General features: G+C 40.4%; 1 protein-coding gene across 1 annotated transcript; it reads right to left on the bottom strand.

Moving 5' to 3' along the window:
* Positions 1-392: 392 nt before the first annotated feature.
* On the bottom strand, positions 393-17904 carry wdr46 (WD repeat domain 46). The gene is made up of 14 exons (XM_061779145.1): positions 17753-17904; positions 17390-17527; positions 13231-13314; positions 13048-13160; positions 12884-12971; positions 12696-12757; positions 12132-12236; positions 10150-10300; positions 8712-8947; positions 6337-6490; positions 4463-4610; positions 4170-4360; positions 3977-4090; positions 393-3878 (listed from the first exon to the last, which is right to left on the bottom strand). Exons 1-14 carry the CDS (start codon positions 17807-17809, stop codon positions 3759-3761), a joined length of 1761 nt encoding a protein of 586 aa, XP_061635129.1. The 5' UTR covers positions 17810-17904; the 3' UTR covers positions 393-3758.
* Between the last annotated feature and the right edge of the window lie 3283 nt (positions 17905-21187).

Below are 21187 nucleotides of genomic sequence, written 5' to 3'. Positions count from 1 at the left end.
TAGTTTGTCATATGACTGCAAACCGGCAGACACTATAATTGTACCTTCTGCTATATATACATATATACACACACACAAACACATATAGTGAAATTGAATAATTTCCCACAGCACACTGTGGTTGGGAATCACGACTATAGTGAGCGAAATAAAATGAAGACACCAGCCGGCCATAACTGGGTGAATACTAATGAGCAAATGTCATTGGCATTCAAGGCTGTCCTGCAGGATAGCTACTGAAGTACTTCATGTCATGAACCTAATACTGAACTGGCAGACAATATTAGCTATTTGCTGTCAATCTGCACAGCTGCTCAGGGAAAAAAAAAAAAAAATAAACTACAGTATTTACATACCTGTAAGCTCCATACCTTCACATTTGTGTCATGTACTGTGCTTGAGCTCATTTTATTGTAAATTCTTAAAACACGTATTCAAATCGGAAGGAAATTAACAAAGTTTCTTGGAAAATCAAACAAATGCAACAGGTACAAATGTTAGGCATATTAAGGGTGGATGGATTGTGCTTTTCTCTAACTTCAGAAATTGTAATATCTGTAGTTAACAAAAACACACAATTGCAACACGTACTGTATGTATAACACATTATACATGATGCACCGAGTCCCCATTGTCCCAATCCAAACAGTATTTGTGTTCATGAGTAAACATTGACTGAGGGTTGTGCCAATATGTTATTAACAAATCTACAGTTCAACCTCAGCTTGTTCTGCCACACTCAATCAAATCCAATTTATGCCTAAACAAGAAAAAATTATTTGTTGACCCACAAGAAATATGACTGGAATGTGGTCATTCAATAAAGTCTCAAGCTTTCCGTGATTCCCGGCTTTTTTGTCTTGTCACACCACATTTCAAAGCAGCTTCTCACGAGTCAAAGTATGCTGCTTACACTAGCACTGTGAATGTGTAATATTTAACCAGCACCAGGAAATGCATGTCAGGAAGAAGATAAAGTGGTGGTGGCTGTTCTTTGGAAGGCTTGTGTAACTGTCAGAACGACACATTTCATTATACATGTAAATTTATGTTTCACGTTTCAAAATACAAAATACATTTGATTTCATGTAACTAAAAAAGGTTACTAAATACAAATGTAAATATAAGAATAAATAAGACTTAAACGAGTTTGTTGTAAATAACGTGAACTGTGCGATGCAAAATGGTTTTGTTGTATAAAAACCTTTGTGAAGACATTTTATTGTGACGGTCACATGACCCTGGTCTAGTTTGAAGCAGTGGGGAATTGTGGGTAAGAAGCGGGAAGATGTGGAAGCAGGAACACAGTGTAAATATGAACGCACCTACATTCCTACACCTGCAACGGCTAAAAGATGGAAACACCCGAAAGCTGTAGCACAGGAAATACCACAGTTGTTAGATTGTGAAGTTGGAGTCTTAATAGGCTATGACTGCAGTAGAGCATTAGCACCACGTCATGTCATTACAGGTGGTGATGAAGAGCCTGATGCTATTAAGACTGATTTAGGATGGAGCATTGTGGGCAGCTCACCAAAGATTGCTAAATCAACAGAGTTGACAGGTCTTTGCAATCGTGTGTCGGTCAAAGTACTGCCGTCATTATCACCAGTTGCTGTTATCAGAGTACTCAAACCTGATTTGCAGGACACAAACTATGGGGGAAAGAACATAATATCACAAGATGATATTCAGTTCATGCAAATCTTGAACCAAAAAACAGCGGAACGCAGGTGGGCATTTGGAAATGCCACTTCCCTTTAAAACACGCCCACATCTACCAGAAAACAAGCGACTCGGTCTGGTGCGACTTAAGAACTTGAAAAGGAAAATGAAGAGAAATCCCAAAGTTAGATTCACGACAGGCGTCATTGAGAGTGGTGAAGCGAAGAGGGCTGAGTATCCAACCAAGGCTGGTTTGGTGCTTGTGAGATTACCACAGAAAGATGTTTTCAAAGAAGAGTTGCACAAGCTAAAGCAGGGAAAACTGTCACACAATAATCAGTTGTACCAGCTTGACCCAGTGGTGCAAGAGGCTGTACTTTGGGTGGGAGGAAGATTAAAAGCAGCTTCTTTACCTGTTGACCTGAAACATCCTGCCATTCTACCAAAAGATGGTGTCGTCACAAGCCTAATTTTGGATTACTATTATGAGAAAACTCAGCATCAAGGCTTAGGTCAAGCCCTGAATGAACTGAGAGCAAATGGCTACTGGGTTGTTGGCGGCAGTAAGGTTGTGGGAAATCACATCAGACAATGTGTTCCATGCAGAAGAGCTCGCAGGCCAACGGAAATACAGAAAATGACGGAACTACCTGTGAATCGTGTTGACTCATCACCACCATTCTCATTCTGTGGAATGGACTGCTTTGGACCCTTTCTAACCAAGCAGGGTCAGAAGGAATGTAAGAGATATGGACTGATATTCACTTGTTTGTCATCAAGAGCGATCCACATAGAAATGCTGGAAGATCTAACATCAGATGCCTTCATTAATGCGTTGAGATGTTATATAACTATCCGAGGAGCTGTAAGGGAGATCAGATCTGATCTAGGGACACATTTTGTAGGGGCCAAGAATGAACCCTCAAAAGCTTTAACAGAAGTAGACAAGGACAGAGTTGCTACTTATTTAGCAGAGAATCAGTGTGACATTGTTCTGAATGTTCCGGATGCCAGTCATATGGGAGCGACAGATTAGGACAGTGAGAAGTGGGATGACTTTGGTCCTATCCAAGAGTTCTGGAAGAGTGAATGATGTTTCTTTGAGAAAGTTTTTCTATGAAGCCATGTCAATAATAAGCAGTCGTCCACTCACTACTGACAACATCAGTAAGCCCAAAGGTGAAGAGCTACTTAAACCAACCCATTTGCTCACCCTGAAAACCTCTGTTGTGGGTAAGAAGCGGGAAGACATTAAGGACAGATGTGGAAGCAGGAACGCATGGTATATATGGACAGAGACATTTACACTGTGTTCAGCAGGTGGACACGTTTTCACAGTGTCTCGTGATTTTGTGACGTCATCGGTGGAGAAGGAGAAATAAATGAAAGTCTGGACATCAGTACTAATCGTGGCGTTATTGCTGGACCGGTGTAGCTACAGCTTGGTTATGAGATAAAGTGGTGGCTGTTCTTTGACTTCTTCGTGTCATGAATAATCAGTAGGACCATCTATGAAACTAAGGAACAGTATTTTTCTATTGATTTCGTTTGTTTCCGTGGCATTGTGGGCTTATGGTATGACTGCTGCCGACTGCAGAATAAACAAACATTGTGAACACATAAAAAACATTAACAGAATTAACTCCCCACAACAGATACAAAGTACAAAGGCAAGGCCACGATCAGTTGTTAAATCATAAGGCATTGGCAAATATCCACTGTCTGCAACAAGCTATAAATTGTAGACATTCCTTTTTGACTTTAACCTCCATTACCATTTTATCTTTTTAATGTCATACTCAAGCGCTTTGACAGTTGGTTTATTTGTTTATTAGAGAGTCAGCTCAGCTATAAAAGCACACGAGTAAGGTCAGGAACATGTCCCAGCTGATATTTTCCTGCGTTGACAGGAAATGCTTTAGGCATTAAAAAGCTGCCCTACCGCTGCACTCACCATTGATTACAAATGAATGCCACGCATCAGAAGTAATTTCCCCCTTCCGGGTTTGTGGCATGACTTGTTTTGCCCACACACAGGAGGTGCTTCATTCTCAACCGGATGCCAGTGTTTTTGTAGCACAATGGCTCCTCTTCTATTTTTGGAATCTGTCCAGAGCTGATTTTCGGCTGGCGAATGCTGCCTTCTTCTTTTCCTTTGCTTTTCTTTCTTCCTCCATCTTCATTTTGTCCTCCATACTTTTCACGATTAGATCCTGGTTGATGAAAACAATGTATTGTTGAGCCCCAGTAGATACAATCAGATAGATGTCATCATTTGATTGCTGACTGGTTTTAAGGTCATCACGCTTACCCTCTTGTCAGCATCAGCCACTTTATTCTTTCGCCTTTCCACATTGCCTGTTGAGCTACGACCTTTTTTCTTATACCTGGGGACAAATCTTTCTTTGGCAAGAGGATCGTAGCCCTGGGAAGACAGTTTTCATTCATATTTAGCAGAGTATCTTAATGCTTTGAGCCTCAATGACACACATCCCAAAACTGACCAAAGCTTGCACTCTGTCTTGGTGCCTTTGCTGGAAGGTGCCAAGATCAACCTTTGCCAGTTCAGTGGGGTCTAAACTGATAAGCTCCGGCTGAATCTTTTCCAGCAGGGCTTTAACTTCCCATTCCTGCCTCTGTTTGGCACTGCGGTATGGATTTGAATCCAGGCCATCAAAGTTAGGCTCACCTGCTCCTAAAAACGAAAACGAGGTCAAAGCATGGCAATTTATTAGGTTTTCTTTAATCTTTCAATCATCTTTTAAAAATAAAAGTACCAAGAAAAATCAGGTCAGACCTGGTACGAGCATGCTAGTGAAGCCTTGTCCATGGCCGACCCCGAGCACATCCTCAAAGGGGCAAAAGTGTACCTCCCATGCGGCAGCCCGTACTCTGTGGGCAATGTAGGGTTTGGTCACCGGCGAACTCCACACATTCTTGTATACCTGCAGTGAATCCATACAGTGTCAGAAGAAACAACAAATATATTTACAGTATTAGTTTTTCTAGGGCCTGATTTATAAAGATCCCAAAGAGCGGGCTCCAAATTGCGTTTTCGCTCTAACCGATTGCATGTGTTGTTGGTGGGTGTGTTGGATGTGATTTGCTAAGACTATTCTTTTACTACGATCCCAAATAGTGGGTACTAAATTGCAGGTTCACTCACTCTAACAGAATGCACACGCTGTTGGCAACACGTAACACAGCCGTGGCAGCCGTGACCCAATGGTTAAGCTCAGCGCCTGCCAACATCCCCCGGACTCACGGCTGTGGTGTCCTTGAGCAAGACACTGATACCCCGAAATGCTCCCCGGGCGCTTCAGCTGCCCCCTGCTCCAGTGTGTTCAACTAACGTGTGTGTTCACTGTGATGGGTTAAGTGCAGAGAACAAATTTTGTGTGCATGCATGTTCACAATAAAAGGTGATTCTTCTTCTTCTTCTAAAAGTGGTGGCAACCGGTGGTTTTGTACAATAGATAACTGGTTTTCACCATGGAAAATTTGGGATAGCACCGCAAACACAAAATTAAGTTTGAAGTGATGGAATTGGAAATATTAGTAGAGGCAAACAAATATATTACAGAGTTACAGAAAATAAATTCATCGCTCTGGTAATTTTGGGTAAGTCAGCAACTGCATAAAAGCTATGTGTTTGGTTTAACTCACCCTTAATGCGTGGCAATGGGATATATCTGTCCATGTTTTGAGAAAGACTTAGCAGAAAGCATTGGATACAGAGCTGTAGTTAGGCAGAGGCTGTAACCAGCTGGGGTGCCAACTATTTTTCCTACGACCATCGAGACCTCAACCGGCTGGCAGCAAGAGAACTAAATCTCGGAGCCGCCATGGTGCAGCAGCGAAGCGGCGCAGACAGGAGGTGAGGATTTCCTTGTATATACCTACGACTCTATTATGGTTATTATGCACTAAGCAGTAGGAAAATAAGACCCATGCAGTACTTTGCAGTACTGTCGTCTGTACTTTTGCCTATATGACAATCCAACAGACACGGCAAAGACTCTGTACGGCGTGTTATAAAGCTACTCGAGCGAGGGGCACACAATATATAGGAACACTGCATACTATGTAAAAGCTTGTGCCGTGTCACTGAAACATATATAAATATATAATACGTTTAGTTGTGCTCAAAACTATTTCTTGCCATGACTGGATAAAAAGACATGCTTTTGACATACTGTCACAACGACCCAATGGCCACTCTTTTTCTGGTACTTAGCTGACCTCCTGATTAGCTCAAACATGTACGGTTTGACGATGCCAAGTTCAGTTGTGTGCTCCTGTATGTCGAAATCCTCCCCCTCCTCATATTCCAACACATTGCTCGCCATTGCGTATAGTGTGTAGTGCGCTGTGTTTGGCAATTGGAAAGTCACTTCCGGTCGCCGTTGCGGTGGATAGAGTAACCACACCCCGGTGTCTTGACCTTCGGGTATGTTCGGGGAGTGGTCAATACGCGTAATAAAAACCTAATTTTTAGCTAAACCATAGTTGACAACTTGCTGGAAGATACGTGAATGTATTACATAACATAAACATTGCAAATATGAATTTTAACTGACCCCATAACATCTTTGTCCTCTGACCTTTAATGTTCACTACTGCTTATTGTATTGTAATGAGTCCATGTTCATCCGAGATGAAGTGACTGACCTGGACGACATCCCCCGTGGCTGCAGACAGCAACCCCCGCTGGCTCAGCGACAAACAGGAAGCTCCAGCTGGGAGGAAGTAAGAATTGAGGGGCTGGAAAGTTCTGACGTCAAACACCTTCAGCTTTTTGTCCATGCCTGACGTCACCATATATCTGCCAAAATAGGTATCGTGACAATGGTGTCCTCTGGTGGACATGTCAGAAATAGCAGACCACAGCAAATAACAGAGAAGTTGTGTTCACTTATTCCCAGTTTTTCCCCCCATAAAACTCGTAATTTGCAGAAAAACTCGCCTCGATGTTTTTGTGCTCTTTCTGAAATTCCGTAGGCTTTCACAAGATAGTGCCAAAGCCCTGTCTAAAAGAAAGGTAAGTAATACTTGTATATAAGACAGGTCTTTGGCATTTTGGTACCGAGGAATTATGTTGAAGTGACACATCTTAACTAAAAGACAGGCTTTGTATGTCAGGTAGGAGCTAAGTTATGCTTAAGAGGTGGAAGAAGTGAGGAAAGAGCCATCGCCGCTTTTACATGTGCACTTTGTTTGCATTTAAAAATAAATAAATAAATACAATCACGCGTAACACATTTATTTTTTTAAGGGTAATGCAAGATAAGTTTGAATTGAAATGAAATTGTTTTTGGATCATAGTTTTTTGGTATATTTCCATCTAAAACTACTATTGTAGGCGATTATAAACCATTTTAGGAGCGGCGTCAGCTTTTTGTATTTGTGGCAGGGTGCTGGCTCTTATACCCACAAAGGCATTCACGAAAATGTTATTAAATACACATGCACAACTAATTGAATTTAAAAAATACCATACTAAGTATAATAATGCTCAGGTTTGATCATACTATGCAATGCCGTTTATCCTGTTAAAAGCTATGGACTACAACTCGTGATCCCCTGCAGATTTGCGATTCGTTGCTTGCTAATTTACCTAATTTACTATGCCAATTACAAGTAAAATTGCACTCACAAACATTACCGTGGGACAGTTGATTCAGTATATTATGTAATAGGATAAAATTCTGCATAGTGTTTAATTGCACAACATAATCAATACTCTATAATCATTCATTGTCAATTAATTATGGCTTTAATATTTGTTATTTTAATGTATTTACAGCATTGCATCAACCTTGTAATGGTTGACACAGTTACAGCTATGCATGCTTCATGCTATTTTTGTATTTCCTATATCCAGTATTCCTGCCTACATTATGCAATTTTCCCCATTGTGGAAATAATAAAGTTTATCTTATCATATATCCATCCATTTTCCTTATCGCTTATCCTCACTATTGTCGCGGGCGCGCTGACTCTGGGCGAGAGGCGTGCTACACCCTGAACTGGTCGCCAGCCAATCCCAGGGCACATATAGACAAATAACCATTCACATTCACACCTACGGACAATTTAAGAGTCTTCAATTAACCTAACATGCATGTTTTTGAAATGTGGAAGGAAACCGGTGTACCCAGAGAAAACTCACACAGGCACAGGGAGAACATGCAAACTCCACACAGGCGAGGCCGGATTTGAAACCAGGTCCTCAGAACTGTGAGGCAGATGTGCTAACCAGTCATCCATCGTGCCGCTTATCATATATTTATTATATTAATGTACTTTTAAACTTAAAGTCACCTTTTTTCAGGAAGTAGGCAGTGACGTACCAATTATTGTCCGGTTTCTGTGTGGCTGTGTAGCATCATGTATTATTTTCCCTTCAGACATTAATTTACCTGCTATTTTGCTCTTCAAAGTTGGTTAACGGTTACCCTCCGCAAAAATGTGGGTCCAGCCTATGTGACAAGTGTACTGTATCAGCCAATCGCTTATTTTGGTGTTTCGTAACTTCACGTTAGCGATAGCTTGGAAATTTAGCATAGCTTCTTCATCTTCCTCCTGTAATTATTCCTCAACCTCCGATAGTAATAACTATACTTGTCCGAAGTAGCTTATTCGCTGCCATTTAGGCGATGATTCGTGACTTATGTTGCGTTGACACCAGACGCGAAGCGAACATTTGCCTCTGTTGCTCGGCATCATTTTAAACCGAAAATCGGGAAGCAGGGAGGTTGGACAACGGTTTGGATGAGCTGTTTTTTTTTTTATTTAACAATATAGTGTATACAACCATGCGCTAGTTGTGGTTTTTGCTTGGGTCATAACAACATCCTGTTTCGGCCGAAACAAAGCCTACCTTTTTTTCCCCTGGGGGTTGGGCGGGGGGGGGGGGGGGGGGGGGGGGGGGGTCAATTAGTGGTGGTTTTTCACCATTTATGGTAGGGCTCGCTTGTACTGTACAATATGTACAGAACCATCTGTCTTAAGATATGTCCACATCGTCTTAAGTTTTAACTCACGTTCCAGTTTTGTCCACGGCAACGGAACGCACTCCTCCCCGGTGACAGAGCATCTTGACGAGGGCCTCTTTTTGATTGGGCGACCAGAGGGTGAGTGTGCCGTTGGGGTGGCCAAGATGGATGATAGCATTGTAGGGGTTCTGACACATCACGTCAAGGCGGCCCGTTTTGGTGCAGATGGCGGAAACCTCTTTTCCCACGGATACATCAAGATATTGCAGGAAACCTGTCGCGCTCTGAAAACAGGAGCAATTCACCATAATACTACAGCAAGATTTAAAAAAACTACAGTGAACCCCCTTTTATATATGGCCGACAGCAGCTTCTGCGTGAGTGTGCTTATTGAGTATGTGTGCACTCGTCTCCCGGTGTTCAATAAACGGCTGAAAAGTGCATCAGCGACTGTGGCTTTCCTTTCCCACATGCAAGGGCATGAGTATACTGTAAAAACCCATAGAAAATAGATCACTATAAACTGCAGATTTCTGCAATGTAGTGGAGATTTCTGTGATAGACAAGTACATTCCACAAAAAAAAAAATCTGCAAAGTAGCTTAGCCGCGGTCATTCAACACTGTAAATACAGTGCTACCTTGACTAACGAGTGACCCAATTTATGAGTTTTAAGATGTTGGTCAGTGATTTCTTTGCCTTGTGTTACGGCGCACAAGGACTTAAGTTATTTACAACATTAAAAAGGGTAAGGCTGCTTGCTTCATGTTGTTTATTGTCACTCAAAGTCGAAGTTTACTGTAAAACTAAACATAAAACAAAGAATTACACGCGGTTGTGTATGTAATCAAAATCCTAAATTTGTCCTACGAAAGTCTGTTAGCTTTTTCCTAATGCACAATACAAAATGCCAACATCGATGTTGTGGTTGTTATTAACCTTCAAACAATGAATATTTGAACAAACGGTGCCGTAACACGTGCATACAGATAATTAAATTCTCAAAGGCATATTTGATTATATTTTTACTTATCTCAAATTTTCTTATTAGTATTCACTCTTGAGTAAACACCGATACCAATACCTCTAGTACTTTTGATACATAAAATTTCAATTAACACAATGAGAGATAATTGTGAACAAAGACTTTTCTATTGCTCTGCCGCACATGATAATTTGGCAATGTATCAAAGTGCTGCAGTGTAGCAACGAGTACTGGCGAGGAGGACTGACTTGTCGTCAGATTTTTTCGCCTTAAGTAGATATCTGTGGCTGGTATCGGCAGCCTTCACAAGTACCCGACACCTTGAAATAAGGCGTGTATTGGCTCGATACTTTGTATCGGTACTCGGCAATGCCTAGCTTACTGTCATAATGGCCCTCTGAGGGAAACCTAAACTGCAATGTGGCACGCGACAATAATGAGTTATGGTATCTATCAAAGTTATTGTGCCAATACCTCTGACACAAACAGGACATAAACTTACAGCGGTGGCCAACAAAAAGTGGTAGGGCAGAAACTGCATGCGAAGGACGTCGTTGAACTTGCGGATGCAGTGAAGCTCTATTCCCTTTGAGTCGTAGATGTGCAGCCACTTTTTCTGAGCCACTGCAAACATGGCCTCAGTGTGAAGCCATCTGAAATGTGCAAATTTGTGTTAGTTATTGTTATATAGTGGATGATAGTAATGGGTAGGGATACAGATGCCAGTATCGGTGCAGATACTGTACATCTGTATTCGCAGTCCTCACTTTACCTCAACTTACCGTAATTTCTCATGTATAATGCGCATTTTTTACCCCAAAAATTGTCAAAAGTCAATAATGCGCATTATACATGGGTATAGGGGGAAATGAAAAAGACTTTCACATTGTATTGTATTGTTCAAAGCCTTCCCACAAAAGTTGAAGCTGTTATAAGAAGACCGACATCATATTTAGGGTTGGGCATCGTTTGAATTTGAGCAATTCCGGTTCAGACTCCTTATTTCGATTCCAATTATTTTAGGGGGCTGGGTCAAAAAGGTTTGCATGGTTTAAATAAAGGTTGTCCAAATTATGAACATCCCATTTCTTAGCAGCCCGCAATATAGACTAAAATGAACATTTCACTCAGGGTTTTATATAACCAGTATCAATATCAAACCTATGAACTAAAAGGCAATGTGTGTGGAACTAACCCAATTGACTTAATATTCATAAATTAATCTTTAAGCTAAAAGTTAAATATAGCATTGTTAAAATAGTTATCTGGGACTGTTTCATCACGTCAATGGTTTATATGTGCAAGTTCTAACTTGACTTCCTGCATAAAGTTTGTAGCCTTTTATTTTGAAGGGTACACACCGAAACACCGCATTTTGGCACGAAAAGTAACTTCATACTGCACCGGCGATTTTTTTTTTTTTATGGCTGGAACCAAACGCTATAAAAAGCTGATTCCTTTCCCTACCCACCGATGAGGCACAAGCTTAGTGTTTGTGATATTGTGAGACAACATTTATGTGAATTTTGTCCCAATTCATTGTGATGTAAAGTTGCTACGGTGAAGTTTTTGTTTTTTCTGTCATCTGCGCTTACATTGGTTTGAAGACTAAAATAAATGATAAACACCATCAGTGCAAAAGTGCATCCAACCGTTTACCTTGTTTACTGTCTCAATGTTGGTATCGACTTATTTTATTGTTTCACTCACCCAGTTGACTGAGACTTGACTTCACTGAAGCTCCGCACGGTGTAGGTTGAGGCTCGGAGCGCGTCAGACACTACACATCGTGCAAGCCTCCTTTGCACAATATAATCTTAATCAAAGTGTTGCACTGAGGCGACTGGTCATTCATTTTAACAAAGTTAAGACACACTTTTGTTCGCCGCCGTTGGTCACAAACACGTCTTTGTGCGCGTTCTTCTACGGTGTGTGCGGACTAGGTATCGAGACTGGGAACCCAAATTTTTTAATTTCAATGATTCCGGAAGAAATCTGAACGTTAGTCCCGGTTCCAATTGGTTATCGACTCTCGATGCCCAACCTTAATGATATTAAACCAAATGAAATTAGAATGGGACATCACAAAATCATATGCGAGTCCAGGCAGGTGAGCGAAAACTTTTGGCTATATAGTGAACGTCCCGGGCAAGTGGAATAGGATTAAAAACTGTAATATTTCAATAAAATCTATTCCGTGTTAATAAAAAGTTGATTGTTTGAATAGGAAGGTTTATATTTGAGTGAAACTTATGCCGTGTTCAATAAATGTTTGTGTTTTTGAACTGTCCGATTAAAATAAAACACATTTTCATCAAATTTGCAAGGCGCACTGTAATGGCATTATCAAGTGTTGGTACTCAATATCGACTGCATATTCAAATGTAAGTACTTGTACTCATACTCGGGTCTGAAAAAATTGGTATCGGTGCAGCCCCAGTAATTGGACAAATGTTCTTGTGTGTGTACATGTGGAAGGCTTACCGAACATCGTTGATGGACTCCATCACGTTTATCTCACACATCAACTGTTTGGATTGCCAATCGAGACAAGCAACATGGCCTCTCCTCCCACCAAGTAGCAGGTGACTAACGCAAAACATTGATGCAAACAAATAAGCACCAGATAAGAATATTCGCCTACACAGTTAAACCCAAATTAATAGTCATTATTTTGAGTTGAATTAATTAAGAGACATTGAGCAAAGAAAGTGGTATCCTTTCATTGCTCAATGGCTCTTACTCATGTGTTTTACGTCCTTCATATATATTTTGTCATAGTGGCTGTTTGTCACCATACTAGAGTGGCACCAACTACTGGAGACAAATTTCTTGTGTGTCTTGTAATATACTTGGCCAATAAAGCAGATTCTGATTCTGATATTGATTGCATGTACAAATATAAATTGGAAGGGGTTTTTTTTTTTTTTCCAATAAAATAAATGGGTATCATCTGACTGGAAACAACACAAGAAAGTGGCTGACATGCACTCTTTAATCAAGAATACCAATACAATCAAAACTGAAATTAGAAAGTGGGGTACTGACCGTCCAGTCTTGCTGTAATCCAGTCGGTATGGTCCAAATTGAGATAGATTCAGGTTAAAATACTGATGACAAAGTAGGAGAAAGGAAAAATATATCAACAATAATAATAATAAAAGCAGTTTCCGTACCTATTTCAACTTGTATAGTAATTACATAATGAATTGTACTCGCAAGAGAGTATTGCCCACCTTGGCCCCAGACGAAATATCCACAGCGTCTGCGATATCTTGCTGTGAGATGGTACATGTGTCCTCATCTTCGTCTCCTTCTAACAACCTAAGGAAGTCGTTGATCAGGTTATAACAATGTGACATTTTGAGACAATAATCTCTCCAAGCCATGAATATTTTACCCTGCTTCCTCCGGGAGTAGAAGGTCAAACCGGGCAGCTTGTTTTTGGGCCATTTCAGAGGTTTCATCTGAACGAGCAATGGCTTCTTTTAGTTTTATGTGATGCTTGGAGACCTGGAACAAAGGCATGTGCTACAGCCAACAGATAAATTGAAATACTGAAGAGAAATCTTAAATTGCTGACCTGATCTATCGTTTTCCCTTCCCTTGTGAACTTCTGCAGCTTAGCCTCTGGAATAGAAGCAGGTCCTGGGAAAGCATCCCGTTTCTGAGGGAGGGCCCATAATTGGATTAGTCAAAAGTGAGGTAGAAGTTATTTGAGGAATCCTAGGTGGGTTGTTTTTGACCAGAAAAGCATCTTTTTATTTTTATTTTTTTACAGAGAGTATTTGCAGATGAAATACTATTCCTTACTTGTCACATTGTCTTTGCCTTTTTTTTTTTTTTTTTTTTTTTTTTTTTAAACAAAGGCTGGAATATTGTCAGAAGCACCATTAAAAGCCAACCGTAAATAGCAACTTTTAAATGTTTAGTTACTCATGCAACAATAACCTTAAGTGTATTTCTGGTCAATCAAGTAATCGTCAAAACAGTTTTATCAACCAAATCTTGTTCTTCACATCTATCATAAATTAGCTTGGGAAAATATTCCTGACACAGTTAAAGGAACATAAACTGTCTGGTGTGTTCTTCATGTATTCGTGAATTTCACTGTGTTAGATCTATAATAGCGTGAATGTTATTGTACACTAAAACTATTAGCATTATCATAATTATTTCATTTTTCTACTCCAAGATTTCTGTATCTATTCAAACGTCAGGTCACCCATGGACTTTCAAATTACCCCCCAAAAAAAAAAAACTTATCCCATAATTCAACATTTTCAACCCCCTTAAAAAAAACTAAAAAAATCATGTGATTTAGCTATTTAGAAAGAAAAAAAGTTCCCCATCTTTAAAATTCTAATTCTTCTGAACATATTGGTAACCTGGTAAACTTTCACAGTATAATTCCAAAATGTTCACAGTGATCATTTTAAATCCAAGAAACACTGGAGGAGGCGTATATTACGCCTCCTACATTTAAACTTTAAGTCTCACATTCTACATTTCAAAATTTCACTTAATTATTAGGGCAATGCACGAATGGGTGGTGACTCGAATTGGCATTGGAGTTCACCGAAAAATAAGAATATCACATCTGAATTTTCGGATTTAAATCACGACGAATCAAAGAATAACAATTTATTTTGACAAGAGCTGTAATACTGCCACACTGCATTTACTTATAAAAAAATACAAAATATGTCCCAATTTTTCGCCTTTGTTTATGGCTGACGCTATTTGTTTGTACTGCGTGTGCATAGGGGTCGTCGTTGTTTACGCACGTCTTAAATATGGCGGCCCCCGACGGAGCTCGTTTGTGAGGGAGATCTTGTTTTTAACTACTTATAAGTTGTACCAAGCGTTTTTTTAAATAAACGTATAAAAACAATCCAAACTACTGTGCCGAATAGACGACAGACCTCCATCTTGATAAATGATGTGACGAATTCACGACGAATTCTGCATGTCACACGGCTTTTCCGATTAAATGTAGTGCACGTGTATACACCCGATGGTCACATATAAACAGTTGACAGATGATCTTCAACCAAAATTATTTGAATCAGAATGACCAAAAAGTCTCCACGTAAAGCCGGCTACTATGTGGTTGCTCCGCTGAAGATGCACCCTTCACCTGTCAATCAAATCGATGTTGCCGCTCCCTCAGTGTGCCACTGAGGTTATGCTTCAATAAACAGTTAACGTTTCCGTGTTTGTGTCAATTGAGGACTAACACACTAATGGTAGACTGATTTTTGGCCAGGCTTATTATTCGGGCGGATATTTGGCATTTTGGCATCAGCCTTTTTTTAATCCGACGGCCGATAATTTAATACTGGTTTATTTTGGCTCTGATGCAGCTGCAGCGAGCATCTCTGTCTGTGACCAGCATTGTCCCACCCACAGCACCACCTGATTGGTTACCCTTGCACAGCCACTGCACAGCTAACAGCCAATCAGAATGCAGTAAAAGCCCTGCAGTGCATGCACAATAGTCTCAGGCCCACACACATGGGACAAAGAAGAGAACATTTTACCAAATAGACGGTCCAGGGAGCAAATATATGTTTCAAAGGTAAATTAAGGCAGAAGACTCTACATAAATAGTAATAAATCCTAGTCCTCTACAACGCACAACTACTTGTAACATTACAATGAGCCCATTATGGTTATATACAGTATATATAAACACACACTGCTCGCAGTCCCTTCAGAAGTGCTTGTTAGTGTTAATCGTGTGAATTTGCTTAGAGTAAATGTACTTTTAATCATGTAAAGCACATTGATGAACCTTGTGTATTAAATGCACTGTATAAATAAAGCTGCCAGTGCCTTGCGCTAAACCCCGCTAGTAGACAATAGGGGAAGAGATTAGCTCGCAGGCTAACACCCAGCTAGCTGCTAATTTGCCATGTCAACCATACTAGTGGTTCCGGGGAGAGGATTAACCACTTGAAACATGGTTGCTAATAATATTGCTAGGGAAATAAATTGTGATAAAAGTAAGAAGTGTTTGTTTTTATTTACTTTATAAAACTTTAGGCAACCATTTAAATTTGCAGTTAACTGTATAAGAGATGCTGCTGACCCTGGGAACTCCCTGCACTTTTTGTTTTGGAAGTTTAAACAAAACTATCATTATTATGTAAAACATTAACATTTCAATTATATTGACATTTTGGAAAACTATTTATTATAGAAAACTTTACAGAGCTATTTATTTAACTCTAAGATATGTCGCTGCGCCTGGGAGCTGCCTGCAGTTTTTGTTAGAATTTTAAAACATCTATTTTCTAAGATTTAAAAAAATAAATAAAATAAAAAATAGCAATGATGCAAATTTGAAAACGTGCTTAATAAATGTACTTAAAGCCATTGAAATGAAGTCTTGGAGTTTTATTTCAAATTTTGACACCAACATTTTCCTTTTTAACCGCAAAACGAATATCAGTTCAAATTACCAGTTATCGGCCTCCTTCATTACTAAAAATTGTTATAGCTCCTGAAAAAAACATATCGGTATATCACTATAACCACAGGGGCAGCCGTGGCCCGATGGTTAAGATCATCGCCTGCCAACGTGGGGAACCTAGGTTCAAGACCCCGACTGGACCATCCGGCAACATCCCCCGGACTCACGGCTGTGGTGTCCTTCAGCTGCCCCCTACTCCAGTGTGTTCCACTAACATGTGTCCACTGTGATGGGTTACCCTACTCCAGTGTGTTCCACTAACATGTGTCCACTGTGATGGGTTAAATGCAGAGAACAAATTGCATATGCATGCATGTTCATGACAATAAAAGGTGATTCTTCTTCTTCTATAACACATACAACAACACGGCACGAAGCACTGATGTTTTAAACGACATCGCCACAGTGGGGCGAGCTGTTTAGCACCTGAACTCGCTAGCTCACAGGCTAGCAGGCTAGCTCATTAGCTCCCGACAACAAACAGTTCACTTTCCCTAAAGTGTCTCTGTTGTGTGACTCTACGTGCTGCACATGGAGCAAGGCTGTGGCGAGTGAAGTATTGGACGGAGGCAACACTGGCAAGAGGTTACCGGTCCGCCAGTTTTCCATGAGCCCACTAGCAGCTAATGACACAGCCGTCCAACTCTGTTGGCTCACTGTGTAATCCACACGCCGGTTTGCAATTTATGACACCGGAAAAACTATCGTGTCCATTTTATTTATCAAATGATAAGTCAATATAGTAATTATTGTGACAGGCCTAGTTACTCTCGATACTTTTTTTTATTATCCACCATAAGCGTCAGCTCTTCAACATTCACATGCAATTTGTACAGAAAGTGTGGTACGCAAAAGAATCATCAAGTTAAGTTCAGTTGTATCTAACTTTTTAGTACTATTAGCATTCAATCTTAACTGATTTTTTTTCAACTTTTAGGAACAATTTTTATTGAACTTCTAGCTGCAATACATTTTAATTGGATCATTATGTACAGTTGTTCATATTCATTCATTTAAATTGTGCATAATGTTACAGTGGTTTGCAATAATATGAAATATACTTTTAAGGAATAAAACAGTCTTGGTTCTTGATGAACTCTTGGGCTGACTACTCTACTGTATTTTATGTCGGTCAGGATGGCGGAACTCAAGAGAGCTAAACTATTTTTGGTGGTACTTGGTGAAAGTTTGAGAACCACTGCTCTATTTGTAACATAAGGACTTGAGGCAACTGCAATTGCTTAAGATTTGACATTTATCTCACCCCAGATACAAAGTGTTTTCCTTGTCCATCGTCGTTTGGTTTCTTTCTCTTTTTTGTTGACGTAGTGTCACGCTTCTGCTGCTGTGCATCAGCAGCCTGTTTTCCATCTTTTGTCTTGTGCCAGTAACGACCTGGAGGCTGTCAGAAAAAAAGCCATCGGTACTGTAAGCTTAGCAGCAGACATGTTGTACATCGAATAGCTTGGAGTGGCTACGGGCAACAACTCTGATAGCACGGGTTGCTAAAGTAGCTCAATGTCACGCTCTGCCACTGCTTTATATGTCATCGTGTTTTCCGTCGTGGCCGTAATCAACCAATAACCCACACAAGTGCAAATGTGCTATCTTATTTATCATCGGTTACCTTTTTCTTTTTCCCCACGTGTGACTCTTTCGCTGCCACCTTACCGGCCGCCGCCATCTTGTTTGTGTACCACCCCGGCGGCCCGCCCCCCGTTTCTATATACGTTGCTTCTGGTGTGAAAGCCAGGGCGCCCCACCATTCGCTAACCGACGTGGTTTTTAGGCTGGACACGCCCTGCTCAAATATTATTGGCTCAGGCCATGCGCCGCAGCACTATGATTGGCTGTTGCCGGTAGAACACGCCCTACTGCTTCCAGACGGGTAAAGATGTGACTTCAGTATGGCGGCGTTAATGTGTCCCACTAACCCTGTTAGAAATTACTGGCTGCGCGCTTACACAACACTGCATACACGTTTGTTTGATACATCCCATTACAGATACATAGTGATGGCGAAATGAAGCCCCATGAAGCATCGTAAACACGTCAGCCATTGGTTCGAGTAATGGTTCATTTCTTGATGCTCCATTGCACACGAAACCACCTGGTGGGTATGTGCATAATCACAGGCAGCTGTATCTTTACCACATACAGTATGTGCTGCGTTGCATTTTTGCGTCTTTTTGGCTCCTGTGAATGACTATGTATTACAAAACAATGTTTGACCAAGTAATTTCCCAACATAAAGTGTAAAATATATTATTTTTTAACGTATTCTGTGTGCTTAAAATGTTCATCATCACTGGTATGGCCGGTTGTATCATGTTTTTCTGTCACTTTGGGCATGGGCTTAAGAGGGCAGAGAATTTTGAAAGTGCTTATTTAGAAATAACAGTTTATCATCATTTTTGTGTTAAGTGATTCATTCAAGAGCAATATTTTTAAACTGGGGTGCACTAATTTCTCCTCTCGCAGTGAGGTTTTATTTTACCTTACTTTCTGTAAACACAATAAATACTTTCCCCATGAATAGAATAAGAAACGGTGGAAAAGGCAGTTGTTGATAAACAAATGTAATTAATTATTTAATTTATAACCTGTGGCTCAATTTAAAATATGAGATAAACTTTAATAAATACAATTTTAAAAATCAGGTATTAGTATTTTGGCAATAAAAGTGAAAACCCTAATAGATACATTGCATCAATGTATTTTTGGCAGCCACTTTAATGTCGTTACAGTGAAACATTGATTAGCAGGTGACAGGCAGTTAGTGCAGCAGTAGCTCAGTATGCAACAGTTGGGACTTTAGAGTCAGAGAACATGGGTTTGAGTCCCACTTCTCATTTTATGCACGAGACCACATTGCCCGAGATCAAGACAAAGACTTTTGGGAGTCAAGATAAGGCCGAGACAAGACCATCCATCCATCCATTTTCTTTACCGCTTATCCTCACTAGGGTCACGGGCTGCTGGAGCCTATCTCAGCTATTTTGGGACGGCCAATCGCAGGGCACATAGAAACAGACAACCATTCGCACTCACATTCACACCTACGGGCAATTTAGAGTCTTCAATCAACCTACCATGCATGTTTTCGGGATGCGGGAGGAAACCGGAGTGCCGGGAGAAACCCAACGCAGGCACGGGGAGAACATGAAAACTCCACACAGGCGGGGTCGGGAATTGAACCCCTGTGCCCAGAACTGTGAGGCAGATGTGCTAACCAATCTTTCACAGTGCCGGCGAGACAAGACCAATACCATGAAAATCCAGTTTAAAAACCATAACAAGGTTAAACAGTTGAAGGACATTCTCTTTAATTTTAAATTTCTTTTTAATACATTTGATAGCTAAAAACACACTGTCTGCAACTCTTTCAAAGCACAACATGCAAAAATCTCAAATCGTAATGATTTTCTTTGCGGTTGAGAAAGCCAAATTAAATTTTTTTGGGGGGGGGGGAAATCAGTTGCGAGTGTTTACTTTACAGACTCCAAAAAATATAGTTTTAAATTGTGACTGTTCAAACGTGGATATTTTATATGTGCCCTGCGATTGGCTGGCGACCGGTTCAGGGTGTACCCCGCCTCCCGCCCGAAGATAGCTGGGATAGGCTCCAGCAACCTGCGACCCTAGTGAGGATGAGCAGTGAAGACGATGGATGGATGTTCTGTCCCGATGGTCAGTTTTATCCGATATCCATTCTATCGTCGTCGGTTTGTTTTATCAAGTTTCCACTAGTCAAAACACACACAAAAATAATAATACAATTAAAAAAATTCACCAAAATAAAAACGCTGCACAAGGCTATGAAACAAGCAACAGAAAATCACGGTAGTACTTGCTGCTTCTGGTAACACAGCTGATGAAAAGGAAACAGGACAACATGGGAAACGAGCAGGAGAGTATCAAATTCTGTGGCAATGGCGACAAACAAGGAACAATTAATCTGCATTTTCCGCCCATCTAAATGATGAAGATTGACTGCAGGTGACCCAAGAGACTTTGCCCCCCAATACACTCCAAGGAAACTACGAGAAGGAAAACCACCAGCAGAGGGGGACAAGAAAACAGGATTGTGACAAAAGCAATGTTTTCCTCCTCTGTAGATTGTTTATGTGGCTCATAAAATTTCCCACTGTGATCGTATGAACATACATGGCTGAGCAACAATGAATACTGGAGCAGCTCCCTGCCTCCCTCCAGAGATTTCTGCATGGAAAGAGTGGGTACACTATGAACTACAATTCGAATCTCACTGTATTTTACGTGGAAACTTTTGCAGATCTCTACATTCGTCATATGAATTTGTCATGTGATTCCAGTCCTGTTTGGATCATGTCATGACTGTGAGCGCCTGACTGGTGGGTGAAGATGCAGACTAGTGCAAAGCTCCATTCATTTATTTTTTAAAAGGTCTGATTGAGGTACTGTGCTTCAGTTGTTTTTACACCTGTTCTTTGCTCATTTTTAAATGGTTTTCTGTATGCACAGGAAAACTTGATGACTGGAAGAATCACTTCACCGTGGCCCAGAATGAATTGTTTGTCAAAGATTTACAAGAGACAACTAACAGAACTCATACCTGAGTTTCGCACTGAAATTTGAACAACGTTGTAAATGTTGCTGTGTAGTGCAGCAGTACAGTATACAGTAAAGCCAAACCCTACTGCACGAGAATAATCTTATGTCCTAATTACTATTTTTGTATGCATTAGCTAATCACCTCTAAATGTGAAGTGCGTCTATGCGGATAAAGAATAACCCTGACTGATATATAATGCAATTTCTATTGCTTATCAAAACATTATTTGTATTTGCACAACATGTAGTGCTTTAGGTTTGAGGGAGACATTCTACAAAAGGATTTGTTAAAATGCTTTATGCGAAGTAATGATCATCATCCACTAGGGGGTGCTACAAAAGGATTTGTTAAAATGCTTTATGCGAAGTAATGATCATCATCCACTAGGGGGTGCTATAAAAGCAAAGAGTGTGTCTCTTTAATGGGCTCATTCAGGGGCTTACAAACTGTTTAAGCGTAAACCAATAT

Source organism: Phyllopteryx taeniolatus, chromosome 1 (assembly GCF_024500385.1).
Source record: "Phyllopteryx taeniolatus isolate TA_2022b chromosome 1, UOR_Ptae_1.2, whole genome shotgun sequence".
NCBI lineage: Eukaryota > Metazoa > Chordata > Actinopteri > Syngnathiformes > Syngnathidae > Phyllopteryx > Phyllopteryx taeniolatus.
This window is presented reverse-complemented; position numbering and strand designations above follow the sequence as displayed.